General features: G+C 48.3%; 1 protein-coding gene across 1 annotated transcript in view; it reads left to right on the top strand.

The window, feature by feature from the left end:
• Positions 1–3,799: 3,799 nt before the first annotated feature.
• The window catches only part of LOC142591122 (uncharacterized), a 55,441-nt gene continuing 31,548 nt past the window's right edge, over positions 3,800–27,692 (top strand). Inside the window, exons 1-3 of the mRNA XM_075703504.1 lie at positions 3,800–3,979; positions 4,341–4,508; positions 20,328–20,507. Coding sequence (XP_075559619.1) covers positions 3,873–3,979; positions 4,341–4,508; positions 20,328–20,507 — 455 coding nt within the window. The 5' untranslated portion in view covers positions 3,800–3,872. The remainder of the gene's footprint in view (positions 3,980–4,340; positions 4,509–20,327; positions 20,508–27,692) is intronic.

Here is a 27,692-nt window from a genome sequence, read left to right as displayed (position 1 = left end):
GTTGTAATTGTAATAATATATGGTACGTGGGTGCTGATAACAAACGAATGATGACAGTTACGGCAGTGCACCGTATGGTGGGGAATAGAAAACCTTTTTGGGAGTGACGGCAGCGGTGCCTCGTGGGGCGTGGCCCCTGGTGCGTGCAGTGCCCGAGATTCGGCGTTCGAAGGCAGAGCTTCCTCGCTGGGCGTCCGGCCAACTGGAGCAATCGCCGCCCGCCCCACTACGCCTGCACACAAACCGACGCTCTCAGCAGCTGAGAGACCATCTCGGCTGGTTCTCCCTCTGGACAGTTGCTCCAGGAGGGCTAGCCTTCATTAGCTTTGCTGAGTGAGGGTTCGGGAGAGGGGAGTCAGCAATACCTCTCCGGCCGTGTACTTGACAAGGTGGGCTGCTGCTGTGTACTTCCGAGTACAACACCGCACTCAGAACCGATCACCTAGAGGCTCCGATTCGTAAACAGTGGCACAAAGGCACCTGAGCTCTACGCGGCCAGAGGATAACGCCTGTAGTACGACATTGCTTTCAGACCAATTCTGCGACGTCTCCGACACGGCGACATCTTCTTCTACGTAAACTGTAGGCTACATGCTTCCCTTTGACTAATTCGCGTATATTCGCGAGACCTGTGGAATGTACTTTGGAAACCGTCGCGTATGTGTACATTTTCTATGTGCTAAGGATTAAGTGTGTCTAATTGAAGCCTAACGTGTGTTTCTACTTCTGCGTGCTGCTCTATCTCTTTATGGAATGATCGTGAACCCAATACCATCATAGTAATCGTGCTGGCACCAGTCAATTGTGATTATGCCGCGATTTCTATGTCATTGTCGTCATTGCTTCATCGTGAAACAGACACTATCATGCATATGTTTTCCTACCATCGTCATTATGCCGCCGTGGTCGTGCCATTTTCGTCATTCCTTCTTCTTCCTCCGATAGCTGTCACATCAATATTGTCCTGCTATCCTTGCCATACAACCATCGTCATCTCATTGTCCTCCCATCGTCGTCGTCCCGCTGTTTTCATTTCACCATCGCATAATTTCAAAATAGACATATCATTATCGTCATGCCGTCGTCATTATAACGCCTTCGTCGCTTTATCGATATCATTCCATTTTTGTCATTCCATCGTCCCTGCATCGGCGTCATAGTGTAGTCATGCCACCATGCTGATGGGCGACCTTGACAAGCGCTGCCATAGCAAAGTAGAGGACATCGGAATATGTGTCATATAGTCGAAGCAACCATTACCACTTCTGATGTTAAATTAGCGTGACTTCAGGAAGAGAATCTGGCGCGACACTTTTTGAATGCCATTTGCGTTGCCATAGACAGTAATCGTGAAAAGTGTTCTCCCATAATTTTTTTTTCAATTCACGGAGGGATGCGTTTACTGTTCTCGCGTTACCCCCAAATAAAAGTTGCGAGTGCATCAAGTGTTTACCACGTGATAATCAAAGCGGCACGTTGGTTTTCAAAGTGACAGCGACGGCGTGCTACTGTTCCCTTACCTCTCTAGTAGGAGCTAGCACCGCCTTTGAGGTCGCCGGCTTTCGACAGTTCACGACCTGAAGCAGCTACTGCTTTGAGAGGCAATCTGATAGCACACCGCCTTCGGGATTGGCGTACGCACTTGCTAAACATGTTGTAACTTTCTGCGCTTGAATACGTTAAATAATTTATATTTTCATCACCATCGTTCTACCTTCCTCACTGTCGTCATTATCTTGTTAATATCATCCCTTACACAATTGCTGGCTCACATAAACATGTTGGTCAATATCGTAGAGCTTTGAATGTCCTCAAATGACGATGGAGATGCATCTACGGGAAAATAAGCTCCGTAACACTCATTCTCACTGCGCGACGGACTTGCATAATTATTAGTGTTAAGCATGCAAACAAGAATAGCGAATAAATGTTTGCGCAATAATGTTCACATTACATCCCAACAAACGCTTTGTTGCGATGGCATATGTGCAGCTATCTCCTCCGGAAAGAGTTCAGACAACTTAATGGACGCATTTCTGCTATTGTAGAGAGCATTTATTTATTAAATATCTGAAGAATTCAAAAAGCATTCTGTACGCACCAATGTCTAGATGGCTGTAACTGTGAAATTACTCAGCCGCCGCGGTTGCTTAGTGGCTATGGTGCTGGGCTGCTAAGCACGAGGTCGCGGAATCGAACCCCTGCCTCGGCAGCCGCATATTATTGAAGGAGGAAGGCGAAAACACCCGTGTACTCAGACTTAGGTGCATGGTAAAGAACCCCAGGTGGTCCAAATTCCCGGTGTCCGCCACCATGAATGCCTCATAATCAGATCCTGGTATTGGCACGTAAAACCCCCCTAATTTAATTTTTTTTGTGAAATTACTCATTATGAATGCCATGTGTTTTTTTTTTCTTTTTACAGTGTTTGGAATATCTTTTGTTTAACCTTAGCTTAGACACTGTTTGTCTAATCTTTCTCGGCGCATGTGAAACGCGGCCGTGGACAACGTTAAGCCTTATTATGATTTTTCATGGTCCACAAAATCACCGCTGTCCAAATAAAGTGAATTGATTTGAACAAGCGTACTACCATGAATAATCCAGTACAATATCAGCGGTCATGCCCAAAATAATTTCTTTGTGTTACAATTGTTTCAAGACAAAACTATATAACATGAAAAATTCTTCCGGGTTTAGTGAAAGTACCATTTTAGAAGTATAATGTACGCAAAAACTGCATGGTGAAGAGAGTAATATATTTATATAGGGTTGAGTTGCACACATAATAACAGAAAACTTAAAACAAAGGCTATTCTTTGGAAATGTCTCTATCATTCAGTGAACACAGCACTGATGGCAGCCCACTCCTTATAGGCTGCGCATAAAAAAGTTGGACTTACCAAAGACTATGAAGGCATTCTCTAGGGAGTGATCATTTGTAAGTTTTATGTAATTTTGAAAAATCGGCTATTGCAGACACCATAAGTCTCACCTTTAAGATAAATTGTTTTTAGAGGAGGACATCAACAGTACGAAATATCTAAACGCGCGTTCAGCCAATTGTCAAGATCGTACTCACTAGGTTCCTAATTAATTCCTTTGCGGCACATACAGCAATTTACAAACTATAGGCAGTGAGATTGCCGGACGTATTCGTTTGGAATGACTTTCCAGAATACCACCAGCTTGAAGAGGAATGCCTTCAACCTCGCTGTAAGAAATGCACTATTGGTACAATAGATTTTTTAACAAAATTCTGCGTTATGTATTGTAGTGAAAAAGTAACTGGAACGCCTATGCTTTTCGTCTCACATTTTGGAAAATAATGTCTCGAAACTGGTGTACTAATGGTAATTCATTTCAAGTGGACCCATCTTGCAAACTTACGGGCTACAATTTGCCAATTGTAATCTCCCATAAAGTAACAAATTAGGAATTATTTAGTCGATTGATGCAAATTAGTTGAATACGTGTTTCGATTTCGCGTGCTAGTTACGTCTGCCGCTTCGAATAATCCAGATGAAGGAGAAGAGTTACGCCATCTGCTACAAGCGATTTTTAAAAATTACGTAAAACTTTCAAAAATGGTCGCCCTTTATAGAGAGCCCTCGAGACACAGTGGGAAAATGGGAACGTAAAGCGCAGCTGTAGCTCGATCCTTTGGAAGCGCGCAAAATAAACTCTGGGCGGTTAGTCATTATAAAAAGGTTCAGTAAAATAATAAATGAAAATTCTCGGAACATTCAAATCTCGCAAACGAGTTCAAGCCCATTTTCCTTCACCATGCCGAAACAACGAAATATAATGAAATTAACGGCCTCTTCGTGGTCTCTAATTCACAACTGCACGGACTTCTCTATAAGACTAGCATGAAATTCTTTCTGCTTCACCTGGCTTTCTTCTTCTTCGTGGCAAGCTCAGCAAATGTCAGCGCAAGTAACTTTGACGGAACGTACTACAAGCAACAGCCGCGCAAGTATATTACCTTACTGCAAGAAGACTCTCTACCTAATTTATTTTAACTATTTCGACATTGGCTCGGACCTAGCCCTGAGTATCAGGAATGAACGCCATCCGATATCGTTTTTACTCTGTACTCTGACATACGGCAACATCCCTTACTGAACGTGTTTCGGCGAATGAAATCGTCACAAATGCCGCAGACCACTCGCAGAGCGCATGCATAACGGACACAAAATTTCTCTTTTGATTGCCTAATATCGAAGACTGCATTAGTTGTTTAATAGAGTACTGTGCAATCTGCAGCCTACTTAACAGAGATGAGAAAAGTTACCGCAGTCTCATAGACTGTAAATTTCATTACTCTAATTTACTAGGAGCAGCCGCAGTTGGAGTCGCCCGGACTGCGCTACATGTGAATGTGCCAACGGAGAACGCATATGCGCAAATTCCTATGACAAATGCGAATGTGTTCACGGATTTCTCTACTACAAAGACACCGATGGGTGCCCCCGACATGCAAGAGAATGCAACACGCCTGACTGGTGAGTGTTTTCGGCGCAGCAGAATTGAATGAATTATTTCACTCTACTAGAGCTGGCTTAATTCTTTGTTCAGCAACCATACTGAGAAATGTTATGCTGCAGCACCACACATAGTGACCTTATCATTTTACATGGAGTCAAGTTCACTACAGAGTTCTGGATTCCAAGCCCGAGTTTAATGAAACATTTCACCCCACAGGCTGCCCACTTGTGTCCTAATATTCCTGCTCATCTTACTGTCCCCAGGTTTGTTCTGCGCGATGGCAAGCTGTAATAACCACACCCAATGGCATATGTGCGCCTATCTTAGATAACGAACTGAATACTATTCTAGTGAAATTTAATCTGCTCTAAATATATGAGCAAGTAATTCGCACGAAACCCACAGTTTTGTCAACCTCAGCGATTGCTTACTAAAATTTATGTCATTAGCACATCAGCTCGTTACTTCTCGATTGCGATATATTAAGTTGCATATCATTTTGTGTGATCAGAGGAACAATTAAAACAACCTGTTGCAAACATACTCTTTGAATCAGACAATGTTTATAACTGGCTTCAAGCGCACCAATGATGTGTATGCAGTTTCGTAATGTTTTATTTATCACGAAAATTTCTTATTTACACCACTTGACTTGAATAATAAACTCAGCAGTAAACTTCATCAGTTGTTTATGTGAGTTGCATGTCATATTTGTTGCGGCCACCATGAACGTACGGATTTGGATGGGAGTCTCTACAACTGGCGGTAAAATTTCGAACACTTGGTCCACACAGACACTTCCTAGTAAGGAGCTAATCTTTTACACAGATTACTCACCAAGTACAAAGGGGTGCCATAGAAACAAGCTGGGATATCATTACTTCTTTCTCTAGCATTGTTCACAGTCGCTATGTTGTAAAAGGGTACAGCAAAATGCGATGTAACTGTCCTGTCAGTTTTCTGTCTCGTTGTTTCTTCACGTCATTTTGCTTGTTTTGATATAAGCACTGCAGTGGTTTGTTAATTTAGTAAATATCATTACTAAATCTTACGTAAGCGCTAAGCAGAACAGTATGCCACATGACAATATGTTTCTGGTGTACTGTGTAGAGAGAAATAAGGGAACGTTTTACATAAACCCAGACGAACCCATGTAGTTATCGCCTCTAGCTATTTGAGCGGAGGCCATGGCCATGAAATGCGTGTAATTTGTAGTAAAAAAGTCAAATCGGGAAAATTGGAAAATTGTGGAACTGATCCTAAGGTTCTGGCCAGGACGACTACAAAGAAAAAAAATAATTTGTGCCCAGTTCAAAGCAACGCTATTTTAATAGTGGGCGTTTGTGGGCGTTTGCAAACTTTTCGAGGAGTATTTATCAAGGTATCGAACCGAACCCGAGCCGAAAACCGTATCCGTACCGGAATTCTAGGCGTCACTGAAACCAAGCGTGAACTGATAATTTTGGAGCGTGAAGGAACCTAAATCCAACCGGAACCGAAAAAATAATAACCCCACCGGTTCGGCTCAAAACATTCAAACAAAGGAAATGCAAAAGCCTATTATATGCATACTCGATTCTTTGAAGAAATTCGTTTTCAGTCGAAAACATTATTACAGCTCACAAGTTGCGTTATGAGCGATAATCAATATATGATAGCTATGTGCGCACAGCTATACGGCCACCTCGGCAGAGACGCTTGCACAGCTTAATTCAGCCATGACAGTTTGCAGCCACAACTTCATTTCAGTCACGAGGCAGAACTAACGCTTCTGTTGAAACTAACACTTTGATCGTTAGGCCAGCTCGCTACTTAAATATAGATGAACAGTGAAACACACACGCCAGACCACACAGAGACTGAAGAAACTGGTGCCTTCGAGAATGGAAAATATGGAACCTCATTATTACACCAGCTCGGCCTCTTTTAAGAATAAGACTGCGGACGCTAGCGGATGCTGTCATCTCAGTATGCGGTGACAACAGCTGTAAACGACACAGGAAATTTGCTTTCTTTGCGTTTCATGGCTCAAAGCATGTTTGGTGTCTACAAAAATACAACGCTGTTCCATTTCTAAAGATCAATCCCAGCACACGATGTACGTGAGACGGAAATTTTTGTCAACCCAAGGCTCTCGGCCGCTTGCGATTCTGCAAAGAAGATTGCCGCGTCGTTTAGCAACTGCTTTGTTTATCGTTCCGAAGCATCAATGTTCCCACCTGCTTTTATTTATAAAAAAAACTGCCACAAATGTAACTTGCTGACTTATTTCTTTGCTGTGGACATGAACTGTCGGGTTGTACATTATGTAATAAAGTTCAAATCAACCCAGAGTCACATGTTACAGTTTACTCCCCACCACCAGTCGACTTATAATTACTAGAAGCAACAAAAAATTTTACTCACTGCGTTGCAGTCAAGGCGTGGAAATAAAATCTACGCTAGGCAGAGAGCTATCTTCACTAATTAGGTCTGCTTTTTATCAGTCAATGAAAATGTACTCTTATCTCTGTGCTCTATTTGTAACCCGCAAGTTTTAAAAAAGCACAACGTCGTTACTCATTTTTATCAAAGAGAGCTGGCTGCTTTCCGATATTTCGTTTTCAGAGAAGTCACTGATGAACGCGGGGCAAAGGCGACAACACGATGGCTTTATTTAGGCGGCGCGCATCATACTCCGACGGGTGTACAAAAAAGAAGGATCCAGCGCGCAACCACGCAGCTAATGCCCGCGTTGACGGCATCTCAATGCCAGCATTTAGGCTGCACCCTCGAATTCTATTCGAGAAAAAAGTTTTCTTTCTGAAGATCCCTATAAATTTATACTGTGTTCGCCTAAGTCAGTAATGATGACAACAAAAGGAAACCCCGAAAAGAACGACGACGAGTTCAGGTAGTGCATACAGCACATTATTGCAGCAACACTGCCTAAGATGACGGCCTGTATTAACGCGACAGCGTTAAGGAGCTGGTGTCGCAGAAAAGCCGGTGTCGGCGGCGTTGGCCGTGAGCGACAAATCCCAGCAGGCACTTCATGAATAAAAAACAACTTGCAAGATGAGCTGGGTGGGAATTGAACCAGGGTCTCCGGAGTGTGAGACGGAGACGTTACCACTGAGCCACGAGTTTTTCTTTTATTGCCGGTCATTGGCCCGGATAAAAAATACACATTCACAAATAATCAAAAGGCACACTCACAATATGTTAAAAACGACCGCAGAACTTGTGCGGCTGCGCTTGTGCTAAAATTCCTTTATCGCCAATAATAATTACACACGTGGCAACCACTCTGGGATGCACTCCAGCAACTTTTGTTCCTCTACAAAGTTCCGTATGCTTTCTTTGAAATACTGGCTAGCCGCTCTTGCATCAAGATCGGTGTTCCTTACCGCCATTCTACATTTCCAAATGCTATGCAGGGCAATAAGCATGATCACATCAAATGGGGTACCATCATCACTTTCTATTGGCAAGTAGCGTATCCCATACGCATCTAGGGGGAAATCTTTTTTGATTGTGCGCTGGAGCACATCCCAGAGGAAAACGGCATCCCAACAATGCAGAAAGACATGTTCAATTGTCTCCTCCTGCTTGCAAATTGTACAATGAGTGCCCCAAGGTACAAAGAAACCTCTTTAAGCCAGCCATGGTTTGACAGTCAGCGTTCCGCAGTGCAATTTAAAAAAGAACGTCTTAGCGCCTGACGGTACTAGCATCGCCTTAACACGCTTCAGAACATTGTGCCCATCGCTAGCTCTGTAGAGAGACCGATATAAAGGCACGGGAAGAACAACATCACACAGGTCCTTGTACAGTTTTTTTTCGGTTGACGTCACTCAAATATTGAAGTGAAAAACGCGCTGACAAAAACCTGCATGAAACCACAACTTCACGTAGAAAACCATAAACACCCCCTGGCAAACTGCCCGCTGAGACAACCATTTCGGGCAAGTGTTTGCCCAGGCGGAGTTGGCAGACAGTGTATAAAAACGGATTTTTTGCGTCCCTGAAGAAAAAAAAGCGATTGACTACCTGTCTCAAAAACAAATGTGACATTCCTAGTCCTCCATTTCGAACTCGAAGAAACAAATTGGTGCGACTTGATCTCTCCCAAGACGATGCCCATACAAACACTGCGAACACCCGGTAACTTTTTTGGATGTTTACCCTTGAGCAATGCAAGACGGAGGATGTACCAAAGTTTGCTCACTAAAGATATGTTGCAAATTGTGGCTCTCGAAAAAATAGACCAATTCCAGCCATTCCATTTGTTTACCCTGTCCCGAAGGTTATCCACTTCACTCCTCCAGTACGACTCACTGTCTTTGTAGCACCGAAGGGGAACACCCAAGTATTTCACCGGAGTCGTAACGAAACTCATGTTGGCAAAAGTGTCTGGGGCCCCACGCCAATCTCCGTGCCAGAATCCCAGGCACTTACCCCAGTTTACCACGCTGCTGCTTACAGCACGAAAACTTTTAACGCATTTGACAGCCTGCGTTATACTGTCCGAATCAGTGCAAAACACAACAATATCGTCTGCATAAGCCAACAGGCGGACTTCAACCTCGTGCAGTTTAAACCCGCGGACACAGTCATTCTCCATGACGCTCAAACAAAAAGACTCAATATACAAGCAAAACAACAGCGGCGAGAGAGGGCAGCCCTGACGCACCGAACGCTCAACTTGGATTCGCGCTCCCACCACCTTGTTGACAATAGGTCGCGTCGAGCAGTCCCGGTACGCCATGGCAACCCCCTCTCTAATTATTCTACCCAAATTCACATAATCTAGAATGCACAAAAGAATGTCATGAGGCACCCGGTCAAACGCTTTCTCGAGATCAATTTGGAGCATTGCCACTCGTGCACCCATGGCATCGCAACATTCGAGGATACTCGTGCTACGTGTATATTTGAGAAGATAGTTCGGCCTTTAATGCCACATGTTTGATGCGGCCCCACAAGCTTCGCAATGACAGTCTGCAACCTCTTTGCTAAGATTTTCATCATTATCCTATAGTCTCCGTTAGTGAGACAAATTGGGCGGTAAGAAGTTACTCTTCGCAATGCAACGGGATCTTCTGACTTGGGTATAAGAATAGTGTGGGAAGATGAGAAGGACGGGGGTAGTACTTTGAGCTGGTATGCTTCGTTATATACATCCGCTAAGGCTGGTTAGATCGCACCTTTGAAATATTTATAAAAGGCTGAGGTTAGACCATCAGGGCCAGGGGACTTCCCCGGATGCATACTTTCAATAGCACTTTTCACTTCCTCTTCCGAAATTGGTTCCTCCAATATTTCTTTCGTACTTTCATCTAGCCTTGGCATCAACGACAGAAAGTCCTTTTTAAAACGACCAATGTCGACTGCGCAGTAAGTGAATAAACCACTGTAGTGCTCGAAAAAAGCACGCTCGATATCATCTGCTGCGTCGCTAACCTTTCCGCAATATTCGATTTCCGCTATCTGATTGCGGCGTGCATGCCACTTTTCTGAGCCTAACGCTCTTTTCGACGGTACTTCTCCCATTATCAGCCTTTCGACCCTTGCCCGCACCAAAGCACCGCGGTATCTTTCGATATCGAACTGTTCTATTTTATGTTTCAGTGCGCGAATATCGTCCATGAACATGCCGGGCATCCTATATTCCTCACTAATCAATTTTTCTAAATTCCTGCGCATCTGTTTTTCTTCTCCTCCTTTTTCTCTGCATATAGCGCTCGCACGCTCTAAAGCCTTGATTTTAACCGCCTGCTTGAAGTTCTCCCATTTTTCACCAGATGTCGTGTTATCAACAGCATTCATTTCTTCAACTTGCTTCGTTACATCCGCTGTAAACATTTCGTCGCTCAGTAATTTCGAATTAAATTTCCATAGTGGCCACTCGAAGCCCTTTTTCTTTCGTGCTTGCTACTAAAAAGCTGACCAAACAGTGATCACTGAATGAAAGTGCGCTCACATGGTACTCCTTACAAAGGGGTATCAAATCAAGGCTCACATACACTCTGTCAAGACGGGCGTGGCTGGCTGCCTGAAAGTGGGTGTACTGCGTAGTCCTCCCACCACCGAGACATTCAGCCACGTCTTCCAAACCATCGTCCCTTATCATATCGCTTAGGGCAATGGTGCTTGCATCCTTGTACGGTCGGGCGCTAGTTTTATCACGGGCTGAAAGAACACAGTTAAAATCACCGGCAATAATGAGGAGCCTATTACACTGGGTATACTGTTTTAGCTGATCGAAAAATCTGCGTCTTTCCTCAGCGACAGTCGACGCGTACAAACAAATAACACGCCATTCCAATGACGATAATAAAAAATCGCAGACAATAAGCCGACCTGACGGGCATGACGTCACAGCTTCTACTTTTGCTCCAAGACTATGCCGGATGAACAAAGCGCACCCGGAAGAAGTTCCCACAGCATGGCTCACTATAACACAGTATCGAGCTAAGAATTGACGCACCATGCCCCCGGTTTCATCATCGCCCTCAACTTTCGTTTCCTGTACTGCTAGAATGCCCAGGTCATGTTCGCTAACTAGTCGATAGAGTTGACTTTGCTTCCTCCTTGAGGCAAGCCCACGTACGTTTAAAGTGGCCACACGAAATGACCTATCCATAGACATCATTGCGAGGCGGTGAAAACCCGGGGGCATGACGCTCACCTCACTACTGCGCTTTTTTCCTGGGTGCTTTGTCACGGTGCAGTCCTCAGGGAGGCAAAGGCGACGTTTCCGCCGTCTTGCGCTCCGTCGAAGTGTTCGGCCGAAGCCGATGGGAAAGACGCCGCACGGGAGTTGTTTTCGCAGGCGGCTCGTCCGTTGCGACGGCGCTGGGCCCCTTCTCCTTTTCGCCTGCTTCGTGGGGCCGCTTTGCGGTCGCACTGGCACTGTCGCTATCGATGCCTGTCATCGGCACTTCCTCGGGAGTAGTCTCTACAGCTCCGCCGGAAAAAGTGTGACCGGTACTACTTGGAGCAGCTTTCTTACTCCGGTCCTCCACGGCTTCATGCAGAAGCCCGGCTTCGGGCTTACCTGGAGCTTCAAGGAGGGCGTCCTGTGGAGTGTTCGGGGTACCCACTAGGGTAGTCGGGTTTCGACACACTCCTGCTGTTTCCTCGGTGTCTGCCTCATCCATAAGGTGGTCCAATGCATCGTTTGCCTGGACTGGTCCGGTAACGCTGGCGTACGTCTTTGGGCAATCCGCGTCCTCATGGCCGAAGCGGCGACAGCGACTGCAGCGAGGCACTTTGCAGTCCCGGCGTATGTGTCCGGTGCTCTTGCAGCGCAGACAGAGCGGAGCGCGGCCTGGAACAACGACGAGAGTCAGCTCTCCGGCTATCTTGAGCTGGTGTGGAATGTCGTCGACTTTGACGTCGCCATGCAATTGCAGCCCAACTGAGCGAGTAGTCGAGCCCTTTTCAGTGACGCCTTGCACACGCCACTTCTCCCGCGTCACCTCCAACACTTTCCCGTAGGGTGTCAGGGCCACACGAATGTCTTCGTCGGTCACGCCGCGCAGCAACCAGTGTAGGTTTAAGCGAACCTCCCGGTTGTTTGGATCGATGAGCAAACATGGGCGATCCTTTACCTTCACGTTGACAGCGGTGAGCAATTTCTGAGCAGCGTCAGGACTCGTCATTGTTACAGCCCACACGTGGTTCATCTGATACGCCCCCAACGCCAAAACGTCGGGGAGCGCACCTAGATTGGCCAAAGTGTCCCGGTAGTCTTCGACACGGTAGGGCCGAGCTCTTGGGTCACCATGCATGAAAACGGTGTTCGCGACGATGCGTCCGGATGGCATATTGGGCAGAATAATCTGATAATCTTCGGCAGTAGAAGCAAAAAACCTGTTACCGCGGCCCGCCTGGGCCGCCGAAACCGCTCCATTGGAGGAAGCCATCCCGCGACCGTTTCGCTTGAACGCCGGAAGTGGAATCACTGAGCCACGAGTTCGATGCTTCAAAGTGATACAAAGGCGCCTCTAGTGAATGCGGTGTTGCCTTAGAAACGAGCTGTTTCTAAGGCTCAGGCGTGCGTCGCTTGCTCAGGCGCACATTTCTTTGTCGCGCCGAACGCTACGTTGCTCGACGCTCACCGCGTCCGATGCGGGGGTTGGTTGGTTGGTTACAAACTTTATTTCTATTTACAAGAGAGCCGCGAGCTGAGCTCTAAGGGCCCAGCCCTTACAAAGTCTAGGGGGCGGTCCCTAGTCCGCGACCCCCGTGGCTTCTGCAGCGGCTTTGGCTCGGGCCACCAGGGCACGTTGTTCCTGGAGGGTTGAGCAGCCGAGCAGGGTGGCCTCCCAGTCCTCTCGGGTAGGGTGGGGGTTTGGGGGGAAAGCAGGGTTAGAGGGGCATGCCCACACCATGTGGTCTGTGTCCACAAACACCTCCCCAAAGTGCGGGCACTCGCCCGAAAATGCCGGGTTGAAGTGTTTCAGTGCCGCCGGGCACAGTACGGTATTTGTGTAGAGACGGAGAAGCCAGCGCTCCTCCGTCTTATTGAGGCCTTTGCAAGGGGGGAAGTATCGGCCGTGATTAAGCTGATACAGCTGTACGATTTCTTTAAAGGTGATTGCCGGTTTGAATTCAGGGACCTCGTCGACGGGTGATAGAGGCGACGCCCCGAAATGAAGCGCGCGGGCTATAGCGCCGGCTACTTCGTTCCCCTCTATTCCCTGATGAGCTGGGGCCCAAATAATGGAGCGCCGGGGTTGGAATCCCTGGTTCTCACATTTCTTAAGGATTTTGGAAGGCCCGATATGGAATTTGGCCTTGTTCTATATTGCGGCAAGCACCCCTCGAATCAGTGATGATGACCCGAGACGCTGGATCTGCGGCAGCAAGTGCGATGGCCACCTCCTCCGCGTAAGTAATATTGGGGGCCCGGAAAGTGAGATCATTAACGGGTGTGTTTTGATGGACGACTGCCGCCGTAAACCAACCCCCGTGGTGAGGGCCGGCAGCGTCCGCATAGAATACTCCCGGGCGATCTCCATATGTTCTGGTGATCCTTGTAGCGCGCGCTTGGCGGCGGCCCTCGTGAGTATCTCGTGTCACGTTGTAAGGGAGAGTGTTCACCTTTAAGGTCTGGTCTGGCAGTGATGCGTCTGGCAGTGAGACTCTGGGTTCCGTGTGGGTTATATATCGGATGTGCAAGCGGGACAAGACGCGGCTTCCCGCTGGTGTTTTGCTCAACCGCAAGAATTGATTGTTAGGATGGGCCTCGCGTAGTTCCCCAAAACTATTCGTCATCCCCAATTCGAGGAGACGTTTGTTGGACGTAGTTATGGGAAGATCGAGGGCTCTCTTATAGATTTTGCGTAAAATCACCTCAAGGGCGTTTTCATCGCATTTGCGTAGGTGGAGATAGGGCGCCGAGTAGAGTATTCGGCTGGTTACGAATGCGTTCGCTAGCCGCAAAGCGTCTTTGCATCGCAAACCCCCCTTTTTATTGGACACCCTGCGGATCATACGACCCACTTGGTCCCCCACCTTACGCAGCTTTTGAAGAGTGGTATCAATTTTGCGGTTCCTATGTATGCAAAGGCCCAAAACTCGGATCTCGTCGCGTTCCGGGATGGGGCCTGTACATAGGGATAGGTTGAGTTTAGTGGTGCACTTCGAGTTGGGTCGTAAGTGCACAAATTCCGATTTGGTCGGGGAGCATTCCAGGCCGCATCGGCGGGCATATTCGTCCACAATAGCCGCGGCATGCTGCAGGTTGGCCTCGATTGCTCCAACCGATCCGTGAGTAGCCCACAATGTGATGTCATCGGCGTACGGAGCATGCTGCACGCCTGGGACCTCACCCAGTAGGGCAGGGAGCTTCATCATGGCCAGATTGAAAAGGAGTGGTGAGAGTACCGCTCCCTGCGGGGTACCTCGCGTACCGAGCTGGTACGGGCCATGTTCCGTGTCTTGTATCCGGATAAAGGTTTGGCGGTCTGTGAGGAATTGTTTAATGTAGTTGAAGGTGTTGAATCCACAGTCTACCTGGGATAAGTGGGTTAGGATGATTTCATGCGTGACGTTATCGAAGGCACCCTTTAGGTCTAGCGCAAGGACGACCTTATCGTCACTAGGGTGTTCGACTGGCTCGAGAATCTCCGTATGAAGTTGTAGTAAGACATCCTGCGCGGACCTGTGTGAGCGGAAGCCGTACATGGTGTCTACAAAGATGTGTTGGGTCTCTAGATGGGTGGACAATCTATCCGGTACCATAGACTCCATCAGCTTTCCCACACAAGAGGTACGGGAGATGGGCCGGAGATTGTCTGTGTTTATGGCTTTTCCTGGTTTAGGGATGAAGGTGACCAACGCCGTTTTCCAGTCAATAGGAAAAGGGGTGTCACCTTGCCAGATTGCATTAAAGTAAGTGAGGAGCTGCTCATAGGCTGGGTCGGGGAGGTTGGCTAGAAGCTTTACCGTTACCTTATCCCTGCCCGGAGCTGTTCCTCGTTTCATTTTGGCAAGTGCCGCTTTGAGGTCATGAAGCTGGAACGGTCGATCCAGCTCAGCGTTCTCAGAGCCTGCATATGAGTACGCGTGACCTCGGGCATCCTGGTGTGTGGAGAGATATTTCTCTCTGAGGGAGATAGCCAGTGCGGCTGTGTCTCCGTTAAAGTTGTGAATCGCTCGCTGGAGGTGTTTATGGGTTTCTGTCCGGGTTTTCGTAGGATCAATTAGGGCGCGGAAAAGACGCCATGTACTCCGGTTCGATATTTGTCGAGCGGCCGTATTGCATCGGTCTACCCAGTTGGAGTCGGCGAGCTGGGCCGCGTACTCTGCCGCCTCCTGGGTGAGTTCGGCGATGCGAATTTTGAGTTTACGGTTGTGTTTTTGCCGGCGCCATCGGCGGACAAGGCTGTGCCGGGCCTCCCAGAGGTGAAGGAGGTGGTTGTCCACCGCCGGATTTGCCTCGGAGAGCTGAACCTGCTGTTCAGTGTCTGTGAGTTGCGTGATTAGCTGTTGTGACCAGGTGGTGTACCCCTGTTCCACTACACTCTAAGAAGAATTCCGGGGAAAACGGGAGTAACTGGGCAGTTCGTCCTAAAAAGGGCGCTTTCGTCCCTCAAGGGAGTAACTGCGTGGATGTGCGTGTCGTGTGCAAATTTTGGAGCGTAAGCGTTTAGTCCCTGGTCAGAAAGAGAGCAACGGGAGGACGAACGGCAACAGTTACTCCTCATGCGCTCCGCTGTTTTCGTCCGTGTCGTGGAGTGATGCGGCAAAAACTGTATTGTCTATAAATCGTGAATAGTTCGAAGTTAGTGCGCTGTCTATTGAACTACATGCAAAGCAGCATTTTGCCTCTTCGTGAGAAAATTGCGTGAAATTTAAAGTTGGAATGTGAAGAGCCCTGCCCTTCGTGGGCACACCATAAGTGAGCGATACACATTAAACGCGCAAGTCATTGATAGACTGCCAGATTGTGCTGGTCATTAGTACCTAACATCATTCCGTTCCAAGGCGATTACGAACTTAACTGAAGTGGCGTGCAGCTCAAACGGGACACACTAAGCGACAGAGCAATTGTCCATCTCTGTCGTCTTAGGTGCCCCGTTTGAGCTCGCATATACACGTTTACATCGCGTAGTGCCTAAGTTTAAAGCACCCTAAGAATACTCGGGCAGATTTCTTTTCGCACTCGCTTATGGTTGAAGGTACACTCAACGTTACATTCTCCCCGCACAGCATACACAAAATGCCGAGTCGCTTTTACATTGCCGCACCTGCATGCCAATGCTTAACCTGTCTCAATTTCCTACCCCGTCAAGCAATTTGCCGTGGCGCAGTGGTTAGAGTAGCTGACTTGTGGGCGCGAGGATGTGAGTTCTAATCCTCCTTTCGGGCACCTTTTTTTTCCAGCTCAGTAATCTTTTTTATTAGTGTATAAATGCCTAATTTTATTAATTCCACCTTTGCGGAGCATCGGAAGTAATGACCGTTACTCCCTTGAGGAGCATCGGAAAAGAGTAACTGTTAGCCCTCGGAAGAGTAACTGCATGGGGAGTAACAGTTCATCCCCTCGCACTTACCCCTTAAAGGGAGGAATGGTTGTGGCAGATCAGTTGCTCCCCTAAAGGAGTAACCTCAATACCCCATTTCCTCCTTTACTTCTTAGAGTGTAGGTTGTGGGTTGTTGTAGTTGGAACGAAATTTTGGCCAGTCTGGAAGGGTTGCCTTGTGGTGAGGACGAGTGAGGGGTGAAGTGCGAATTGTGGTCGTGAGAATGCAGTGGTCGCTACAGAGGGTTTCCTCGGTATTGTGCCAATCTGCGTATCTTATGTTTTTAGTAAATGTTAGGTCCGGGCAGGTATCCCGAGTCACGGAGTTCCCAATCCGAGTGGGTTTGGCAGGGTCCGTGTGAAGAGTGAGGCCCAACGTAGACGCAAGCTCCGCCAGCTTGCGTCCGCGTTTCTCTCCGCGGTGGTAGCCCCATAATCGACTGGGGGCGTTGAAGTCCCCAACAATTATGAGGGGTTCCCTATTTGCCACTCTTAGTGCCCTGCTGAAGAGATCAGCAAAAGTGACGTTTGGTAGTTTTGGTGAGCTATACACATTTAGAATGTGAAGCGGGGGATTGTGTTTTTGAAGCGGAAGAAGGGTGACCATCGCATACGAAAAAGCTACATTACAGTCCAGGTCCACCGGAGAGGCCGTATAATTTTTTATGGACACAGATACAGCTCTGTGCGTCCTGCTGATAGCTTATGTAGTTCGTGAAAGTGACGCCCTCTCCCGGCTCTTGGAGGGCTACTACAGCAGGAAGTTGAGGGAGGGTTGTAATGAAGAGTCTAAGGTCAGCTCGCTTGGTGCACGCCTTGAAGCCTCGACAATTCCACTGCAGAATTTCAGCAGTATTCGAGTTGCGTTGTGACACTCGGAGGGATTTAGGGTGTCCCGCCATGTTGAGTACTGGAATTTAAAATGGTCAGGTGCGGGGCCTGTTCTGAGCCGGGGGCCCCGGTAGACAGTATAACCGACGGAATCGGTCCTGCCTGAGGAAGATCCTCCTCCTCATGCGGAATTTTGGTTCTGCTCTCCTTAATATTTTGACCGACAAGGCGCTTGACTGTGCCTCTCCGTCGGGTAGCAGGAGTAGATTTTGAGGTATGTGCCGCTATAAGGCATGGGATTTTGCCGAGCGCTGCGTCGAGAGCGGCTGTGAATTGCTTTTCGAATGCCTGAAGCCTAGCGTTCATTTGCGCCTCAAACGCGTTGAACCTCGCCTCTATCACCGAGTGTCCGTGGTCAGGGGACGCGGGAGGGGAGGTATCGCTATCCATCTCCTCTACTGACAGAGGGACGGGCGGTGGGGGAGATTTCTGACGCTCTTCTGCAAGAGCTAGCCGTTTTTGTAGGTTAGCTATTTGCTCTTTAAGAGCAATGATTTCGATTTGCTCCGGCGTGCGGGGGGAATGGGGAGAGGAAAAGGGAGGACGTGAGGGCGCCACCCCACCCTCGCTGCTCACCTTTGTTCCTTGTTTGACCGCGTTGACCCAGGCTCTTTGCATCTCCGGTCTCGCTCCGGTGGCTTGTTTCCCTGCCTGCTGCTGTGGCAGGAGGGGCGCGTCCTTCTTTCCCTGGTCAATAGGACCGGCCGGGGGCGCCCTTTGTTTGGGGTGGTCAGAGTCGTCTCTCTGGTGCACGGGTTGCTTTGGTCGCCGTTTCCCACGCTTACGACGGCCGCGCTTGGGTTTGGGGTGATGACCCTTTTCCGAGCGCTGGTGTTGCAGTGGGCGATATTTAGCAGTGCAGGATCGAGTCCCCGTGGCATGGGCTCCTCCACACAAGGTACACCGAGGGACGCATTCGTGCGGTTCGCGTTCTCCGTCTATGAGATGGGCCGCAGTTCCACACAGCCCGCACTTGTCCGGCCTGGGGCCGGGACAGACGTCAGTACGGTGGCCGACCATGCCACACTGGGAGCAGGCAGGGATCGTGCGCCGATACGGGCGGACTTGTATAAGCGTAGCCTCGTAGTGAATGTAGCGTGGTTTGTTCTTGCCAGCAAAAGTTACTCTTGCCTTATTTGATGCTCCGAATTTCCGGACCTCCAGGATTTCTCCGGAGCGCCACTGGAGACTGGAACACAAGATTTCATCGGTATTCGTGTTGCGCACCGTGACCACACCATAACAGATGTTGCCGCCGTCTTGCCGGAGATGTCCGAGTAGGGGGATTTTTTCAGTAGGAGAGTGGAGCCCGAAATCTCCGATGATGCGGTCAGCGATCTCGGGCTTTGCAGTGTAAACCAGTATAATGTTCTGCTCCTTAATTGGGAGAACCGTGATGACTTGTGCGCATTCCGCGCCCAGGTAAGCGATGAACGCTCTGCCGTATCCGGTTTCATGTAATTTCTCGTGCAGAGACACCCGTATTCGCGGCTTCACAACAACCACGAAATCCTCCGGGGCTGGCTTGGGCATTGGAGCCGGTCTCCAGGTCACCGGCGGCCGAGATTTACCGTCCGAAACGCGCGAGGCGGGCGTTGGTGGCTTGCAGGGGCGAAGGCCGGCAGCGGAAGCGTCCGAGGAGGCCGCATCCATGGCCGCCGCGTTCGTCGAGCCCTGCGTTCGTCGAGCGATCGCGGCAACGAGCGCGGGGCTCTTCAAGGTTGAAAGCGGCTGCTCTGTATTGCCGCTGGGTTGTATGGTGGCCCAGTTCATCGAGTCTGGGTCATATCCTCGGTATGTGGCTGGCTGAGACATCTTGTGGTGGCGCGAAACGGTTGCCCCGTCGCGCCGGGCGGTGGCTCTGCCGTTAGGCTTAGCCGACCCGCCGGCGTGGCCGACCGATGAAACACTCAGGAAAAGCTTTAAATGGGCCCACCTCGTTGGAAATTGTATCCAGGGATGCCGGATGACGTTCGGTGTCCGATGGTCGTAGCGTGGATGGGCTCAGATGAGATTATCCGCGGCTCCTGCTGAAAATCGGCGGAACCAATCTGCCTCTGTGTAGACTCCTAAACACAGGCGCGCGCGTCTCCCGATGCGGGGCGCGTAGTCGCTGCGCCGTAGCCCATTGTCTCACACCCCTTGGCGGATCGACGGGAACGTTGTCGCGTTCCACTCTTGAAGGCGAAGATTAAGCGTCCTCCAATTTTTACTTCATTGTATGTATGTATGTATGTATGTATGTATGTATGTATGTATGTATGTATGTATGTATGTATGTATGTATGTATGTATGTATGTGTGTGTGTGTGTGTGTGTGTGTGTGTGTGTGTGTGTGTATGTATGTATGCATTCATGCATGCATGCATGCATGCATGTATGTATGTATGTATGTATGTATGTATGTATGTATGTATGTATGTATGAAGTTGACTGGCATGCCCGCAAAAAGAACATCGACATTTTTCTCTCGCATGTGCCAAGAAGCCCATTTCTTCCACCTCAAGACAAAGCCTACGAGTGCGCCATGAGCACAAGTCGATAGCACTATGCCGCAAGTCACCAAAAAAAGCTTTCTAGCACCAAACCGGTTCGAGTGCCGGTTCGCCTTTGTGAACCGGTTCACAAACGGTCATGACATTTTATTTCTCTGAACCGTAATAGAACCGGAACCAAATCCGACAGCACCAACTTGGGCACGAACCCAACCGTTGCTTTGGCCGGACACCCTATATTTTGTTACAGTGTAAGCCTACCTGTGATGATGTCTTTGAACTGGCTGGTGTTTCTAAACAAACGATCCTCCTCTTTTTGCGAACCGGCCGTGGTGGCGTTTTTGTGATAATCGAAATTGTGACAAGTTAGTGTAATGCGCTGCGGCGCTATGCAAATCAGGTACCATGACATTTTATATGTTATTCGCAGGCACAAGCACTTTGGAAACAACAGCGGATGCCTTCTCTGCGAATGCAGCGGACCCAGGTGCGCTGTTGGTACAAAGTGCCACTGCAGAGATGGTGTCGTGTACCCCGAAGACGACCCTGCCAATTGCGTCGGGTCGCGACAGGACTGTTTTAGAAGGCCACGAAAGAAACACAATTTTTGGTATGACTTTCCACTTCTCTGCCTTCATGCCTCTAATCATGCGAGACCAGATTCATTAATCTACCTCAAAATGGAAGTTATAACTCTGTTCCTTAAAGTTCGCCATTCGTGCGCATGCTGGCGTTTCTTACTGTGCAGTTCACTTTTGCATATTGTAAATACATGCTTCATATGTATTTTCAGAATATAATCAACACTTTCTGGCATTCCTGCAGCTCCGCTTTTATTTCTATTTGATTCAATACGCGAGCCAAATCCCTCGTACTGTTCATAACCTGCCCATTGTTTCACGCACTGAGAATCCGATAGGAACTCACAATGCAAGCTCATGCAGGGAACATACAACGTACACTGCTTCCTTTTGTTTTCAGTCAAGTACAGTGTTAAATATAGAAAGCTTATGCTAAAACTGTTTTTCCGAGGCCCAGCTTTTAACTTTCTCTCGTTATAACCACAAAAAAATGTTTGTTTATACAAGCCCTGTGTACGTGAAATATATTGATCTGCATATTTTAATAATATTAGTTGTTTTGGTAGCATCTACATCACTTTTTCAAATATACGGACTATACGCTCATACCTAAACGGTGCCAGCCGTGGCAATACTCAAAGCTCTACAGCATTACATGCACACGATAAGGCAATCGGCCCTGGCTGTGACGACTCCTAAACCAAGTTAACCACCTTGAAAACCTATCTGGTCCGCTTCAAGAGTTGGCTCGGCACACAAAATCAGTCGCCCACACCCAAAAAATTCTCTTGGCCCTATTCGAAAATTGAGATGACCCACTTTGAAAAGCGACCTGGCCCACTCCCGAAATTGATTTGACCAAACCCGCAAAATTGGCATTGCCCAATTCAAAAATTCATTTCACCCACGTCCCAAATGACTTGACCCACTCCCAAAATTGATGCAATTCACCCCTGAAATTTAGGTGACCCTCCCCCAAAACTTGGGTTGCCCAACCTCAAAATTTACTTTTTCAAATTCGAGCAGATGCCCAAGTGAAAACTATCGCTCGGAGGAGCCATACTGCTTTCGCATTCACTGCACGTAAGCACACTTATGTGCCTCTGTAACCTTTGTGAAGAAGCCACCACAAGAAATAAGTCGCGCCAACTCCTGTGAGGTGGCTCGCACGAACGGCACCTGCTCTACGCATGTCTCAATTAAGGCTTCTGGAACAGTTGCTCAGCGTACCAACGCAGATTTTTGCCATAGCGAAGTGCCTCGAAAGCCGACCGGCGTATGCAAGTGGCCAAACACGATCGAATTTTGCGGCCAATTCTAGAGCTTCTTGTGCAAGCTATCCGCTCCACATGTATCAGAACGCGAGACGAACGCGCGCCCGGCATTGCAAACAATGGTGCATTCTCTGCAGCGGGCGCACCTGCTCTCATAGCGTTGTTCTTTCACGCTTACCGTTCTAGAGCACACCGTGTTTGTTAGATAGCGCGAGGGAAACGATGTACGGCCGCTCTTCAGATGCGCGCACGACACGGTCGTCAGAGCTCCGCTCCCGCAGCGCTTTGTTTCCATACAGACGACGCCGCGCGCTACTCGGGCGCCATGTCGTAGCCATCATCGCCACACACCACATCTTGCGTGGCAGTACGCTTTCCTTCTCACGCTTTCGCCATACATCCTCCTTCACATTGCGCCCGACGCTGCCGCTGCATCCTTCTCCTCGGTTTTCCTCCTCGCGCTTTCTTCTCTACTGCCGTCTGTTATCTCCCGCTGCGCTTCGCATTCTCCTTCATCACTCGCTGTGACAGTTCGCCCAGTTACAAGGTACTACACCAACGCTCGCCGGAGGAACGGGCGCCTAGCAGCTGCGCTCTAGGGGCCGGAGGAGGAAATAAAGACAGAAGGCCGCAATGTTAACCAGAAATGCGTCTCGTTGGCTACCCTACTCAGGAGGATGGGAAAGAGGAAGTAAAAAGATGTGGTCTGAAAATGATTGATGTCATAATGATAGCAATAATTATGGTATTGGTAAGACCACATTAACAAATATGCTTCGGTCAAGAGGTTTTATTTCCGATCGCACTGATATAGACACTCCATGTGCATTCTCGCGTCATTGTCATGATGTTCTGTATAAATCCAAGTGCGATAACACCGTCGCCGCCCGCCGTATTCTGTATACGGGAGTGAAAGCGGACGATCTGCGGACGATGTGCCTTCGCCGCCCGGAGTAGAACGCCCTCCAACTCCTCCTTACCCACGGCCGACGTTGTCTTCGTCGCAGATTGCTTTCAATATACAGCGGCGCAGGCAGGCGCGCACGGACCAGAGTAGAACGCGCCCCCTTCTCTCCCCTCACCCCGTAGCCTTGTAGCCGACGAAAGGCGGCATGCTTACTTCCTGGTTTTCTCCCTTTCGTACACGAGATTTAGCAGCGATTGCCGGCTCAAGCTCACACGCCTTCCCTCTCACATCTAGCTTACGAGGCGCGGCGACAATTTTATCGCCCTTGGAATATATATTGTTAAGGAGCAGGGAGGCATAGTGTGACTATGAACAAAGACGATGATTTGGCGATGTAGGCATCCGGCTCTTTCGGGTAGCCGTTTTTGTAGCGTGAGCGACACTGGCCGATGTTGAGCAGTGCTGTGCATGCGCGAGGAGCAGTGACGTCACACGGTGGACAGCTGGCGCGCCGGTCTGCGCATTCCAGAGGAGTGACGTCATAGCCGCGGCAAACGCACTGGCGCCGGCGCGTACCTAGCTGTGCATCTCCGCTGCGCAGTAGCCAAGTCTGACGCTGCGCCAGGGCCACTTGATAGCGCCTCTCATTTTCTGCGCACGCGCAGAGGTATCAGGGGGGTATACATGTAGCAAGGCGTTTGCCAGTGTGGTATAGCCATAAAGAAGGAGCGAAATTGCTGCTCAGCGGCGCAGAAGAGCGGAGAAGTTTAACTCATCGGATCCCGATGAAGTTGCCTAGCAATTAGGGGTTGAGCGTAGGAAAACCGAACAGAAGGAGGCTAAACGTGCTGCGGAGACACCGGAGAAAAGGGAGGAACGTTTAGCAAAGCGGCGCCGCCAGGAGGCTGAGCGGCATGCCCGACCATAAACCTTAGCTCACGCTACGTATATCCTGGCATAGCCGAGCTAAGCCACTGCTAATTTTTTTTGCATCCCACGTTGCTGCAATCTGTAAATACCTGTAAATACACCTTTGTTTGTCCATTTCTGCCCAATGGCAATATCGAACCTCACGGCGACGCCGATGCCGACAGCAGAAATGTGCTTGGACGGTTCATATGATTGCTATCGCAATGAAACACCCTATACATCGTGTGTTTCAGCGAACACCGTTTAAGTTTTTTTAATGGTTCCTCGTAGTATACTGCACCAATCTAATTCATGAGCTGGTCTTCTGAAAGAGGTGGATATTACTTGCAGAATAAAATGAATTGCATAATCGAATAATTAGCAAACATTCGCTAATTACGTTTTCCCTAATTACCTTATAGCCCATATCTAAATTTACAAATTCTAGCCGGAGAGTTCGGAAGGCGGATCATTTTGGAATGAAATCCCAGGATGACGCCAGTTTCAAGATACTAATTCCCGAACTTTGCGGAGCAATGCAGTGGCGTTCCAATTACTTTATTAAGAAAACGTCGTTTTATGCGTTCAAGCGCAAAAAGAACTTACGGAAGACTGCTCTGGACCACGGTCAGTTGTACTTCGCTCCTCGAAGGCACAGGACACTTGTCAAGTGAGCTGCGGAACAATACTTAGCGATGTGGTGAACGCAGTTTAAAACACAGAGGCGGGACTTCAACCAGGCGCGACGAAATGCTTGTGAGTTTCTGTAGCGTTCACCTCTAAATCTACACTGAGTTTTTTTTTCTGTACGTATGAAATTTCCTGTCTCAGTGTTATTACTCGGCAACCAGTGCACCTTCAAGTTAATTTAGGGTTTACTGTGGTCTATGATCAAGCATCTGGGTCTTATGGCTTTAAATTCTTTAAGCATCACTAACTTTTCTTCGAGGCTTTGGATCCAAGGGCCGCTGTAAGCACGTTTCTTCACTGGTACAGACCGCTCTACTCGAGTTCTTCAAGCACTCCGGCTGTCTCGAAGTTCATGGCAAAACCATCAAGCCGGTACAACCAGCGCACCACATCCCAATGTAAAAGAATTGTGTTCACAAATCGATTGCAATTGGCAGAGCACGCAAATTTCTACCATTCTTGCCTCGTGACAGCTAGCCCTTTGAAACGCTGTGTCAAAATGAACCGTCCTCCGGATTTGCCCACATTCACCACTCCTTTCCTTGCAGCAGCTAGTGCCACGAAAACTCTACACGACAATGTGCCGCACTCAATATCGGCTCAGATATTATTGGAATAGGCCGTAACTGTTTCTTTGGTGGAGTAAAACAAAAACCGTCGTCATGCCATCGTCATGTCGTCACCGTCGTCTTGCTTCTGTCATAATGCACAGGCTCGCGTCAAACACACATCATCACTTGATTTGCCCAAACACGTAGGTACCTGTTAACTCTTAGAAGAACCCCAAACGATGATGGATAGAAAGCTAGTTGTAACATGCTTCGCATAACCTTGGTTCCTACAGGGCAGGGGATATGCACAACTTTAATATTTCATGGCTTTCTTTTAATGGCGGTAAAATGAATCATGAATGAAACGTCCCGCCGCAAACAAGTGAAATTGATGTTTTCGAATGTGTTCTACAACCTAATGTTGGCATAGCGCCTGCAAGTATCACCATTTAGAATTTAGTAATTCGTTATTACCCACCAATTGGTCGGTAACGGCAAACATTATGCTGTACGCTTTCTCAGTTTGTGAAGAACGGTACATACAGAAAAATAAAAGGAGATGAGCACTAAGCTTACCTATCAACGAAAGATGAAGCACATCTGCTCAAGAATTTGTGATGCCCTCTTTTCTATTAAATACGGATAAGCGGACGCGGAAAGGCGCAAGCTGCTAAGAGAACTACTAAACGCTCTTCATATTCGGAGGCCTAGGGCTGCTAATTACACGCATTAGCACTCCGTTGGCATGTGCCTCGAGGGAAAGGAATTTTAGCACTTGAAGCAGGGTTACATATGTTTTCTTTAGATTCACTATTTCCTTTTAAGTTATTGCAACACTGCAAGAAAAAAAGCTCGGTAAGCGTACCGACAAGTGGTCGACGGACATGGGGCCTTGACTGATTGATTATTATGTACGCTGTACCAAGAAACTTGATCGCTTTACTATTCAAACTAATAAAAATCTTAGAACGGCAGAAAGCAGAGGTAGTTGGTAAGGATCCATTATTCAAAAAAAGGTGAGGCGTGTCTACTGGACACAAGACACTGGATCGGTGGATCGCCTTCTAATCTTTCCCTACATTGCCAACATTGTAACTGCACGCCAGAGTGCAGTTACGTGATATACGTGATATGCGTGATATTGTACAGGCATAATAATGAAGACACGCGTCTTATGGTAAATTCATGGCATATTTATAATGGGTCAGCCTTCGATTATTTTACATAAAGAAGAGATGAAGTGCCTTAACAGTTATCTCTCACGTAGACCGGCACATACGCGACTGACGCATGGTGATACCATTCCTGGGCTTGCGCAGATGAGTTTTGTGTCTTCTTTCTTTTTTCGCCTTTGTGCTCCCTTCAGTTGACAGTCGGCGTTCGTGTTGTCCACTTCTCTACCCTTGTGTCCTGTCTGCACGCCTCACCTCTTTTTTGCATAATATTAAAAATCAGACACTTTCGGCTGCTAAGTACGAGGTCGCAGGACTGAACCACGGCCACGACGGCCGCATTTCGATGGGGGCAAACTGCGAAAACACCAGTGTGCTTAGATTTAGAGAGAGAGAGAGATGCAAATGAGAGAAAGGCAGGGAGGTTAACCAGAGTTGAAACCCTTAGGAACATGTTCAATCACCAACTTGCCCAGCTTGCCGTCTTAATTAAAACCTCCGGTTTGCTCCCCTGCACTAGGGGTGTGTATAGGGGAAGTAAAGACGGAAACAAGAGCGGTGACTAAAATAAAAGCGCGAAAAAAAACAAAAATAGGCGCAACAGGATCATTATAGTCTTTCTAGTAGGCCACTGCCACGTAGAAAAGTCAACTAAACCTTGACTGAGTTTCGGGGCGACGACAGTTCATGTCGGCATTCCAAGACTGACTGTCCTGAAAGTGACGTGTCGTCATGGTGTGCCAATGCGGTCGCTAGTGATAGCCGGTGCGCACTGTATCGAGGACAGTGGCAAAGTACATGTTCTATTCCATACAATGTCCATAACGACTCGGAAGGCGAAAGATCGTGTGTAAGCGACACCAAGCCACAGTCGGCAAAGTACTGCTGTCTCGAGTCAATAATCCAGATGGGGGTCGAAGTCGTAGGGACGGGTACAGTCGGTGTAGACGTGGGTGCTTCAAGCTTGGTATGTTCCATAAAGATCTGATGGCTTCATTTGCAAGCACATGAATTTTCATTGCGGCGTGCGTTCTTGAGAATGGAATAGAGTCTTGCAAGCCCTCCTCATGTGCAGATTGTGTTGCTGCGTCGGCATGTTGATTGCACATTTGCCACACTTGCTTGGAATCCACTGTAACGTGATGTCGTGTCCTTACTCGACGAGGTGGTGAAGCAGCAGTCTGATTTTTAGAACTAGTCGTTCGTGGGTGCGCAGCGTAAGGCAGGAACCAAACAATAAAGAGCAGCCTTGGAGTCGCTGAACAAGCTCGATTTCTTGGGTAGTTAACCAGAAATTACACGAAGTGCACAACGAATAGCAGTGAGCTCCGCGGCACTCGATGTAGCCTGATGAGATAGTCAAATCTTTAGGGTGGAGGATATTGCAGGAAAGATCACCGATCCTGCAGACCCGTACTCTACCGTTCTCTCAGTCCTATACTGCAGACCCGTACTCTGCAGTCCGTACTCTCTCGGGGGAAAGCACGAATAGGTATTAGAGACACCTGGGAGACCATGCTGTGCAGCTCGGACACTGAGCTCCAGCTCCAGTTCGTCCAACTAGTTGAAGAGGCTGCTGGGACCCAAGACCTCCCAGCCTGCACCTGAGGCGGTGGCACTCGCCCCCGGACCTGCGTGTCGGGAGGTGGGTAGATCACCTTATCCGTTGGAAAATAAAGTTTATTCTATCTTCACCGCTTCCATAACTATA

This window comes from Dermacentor variabilis, chromosome 8 (genome assembly GCF_050947875.1).
Source record: "Dermacentor variabilis isolate Ectoservices chromosome 8, ASM5094787v1, whole genome shotgun sequence".
NCBI lineage: Eukaryota > Metazoa > Arthropoda > Arachnida > Ixodida > Ixodidae > Dermacentor > Dermacentor variabilis.
The sequence above is the reverse complement of the archived record's forward strand: the minus strand, read 5'-3'. Positions and strand labels throughout refer to the sequence as shown.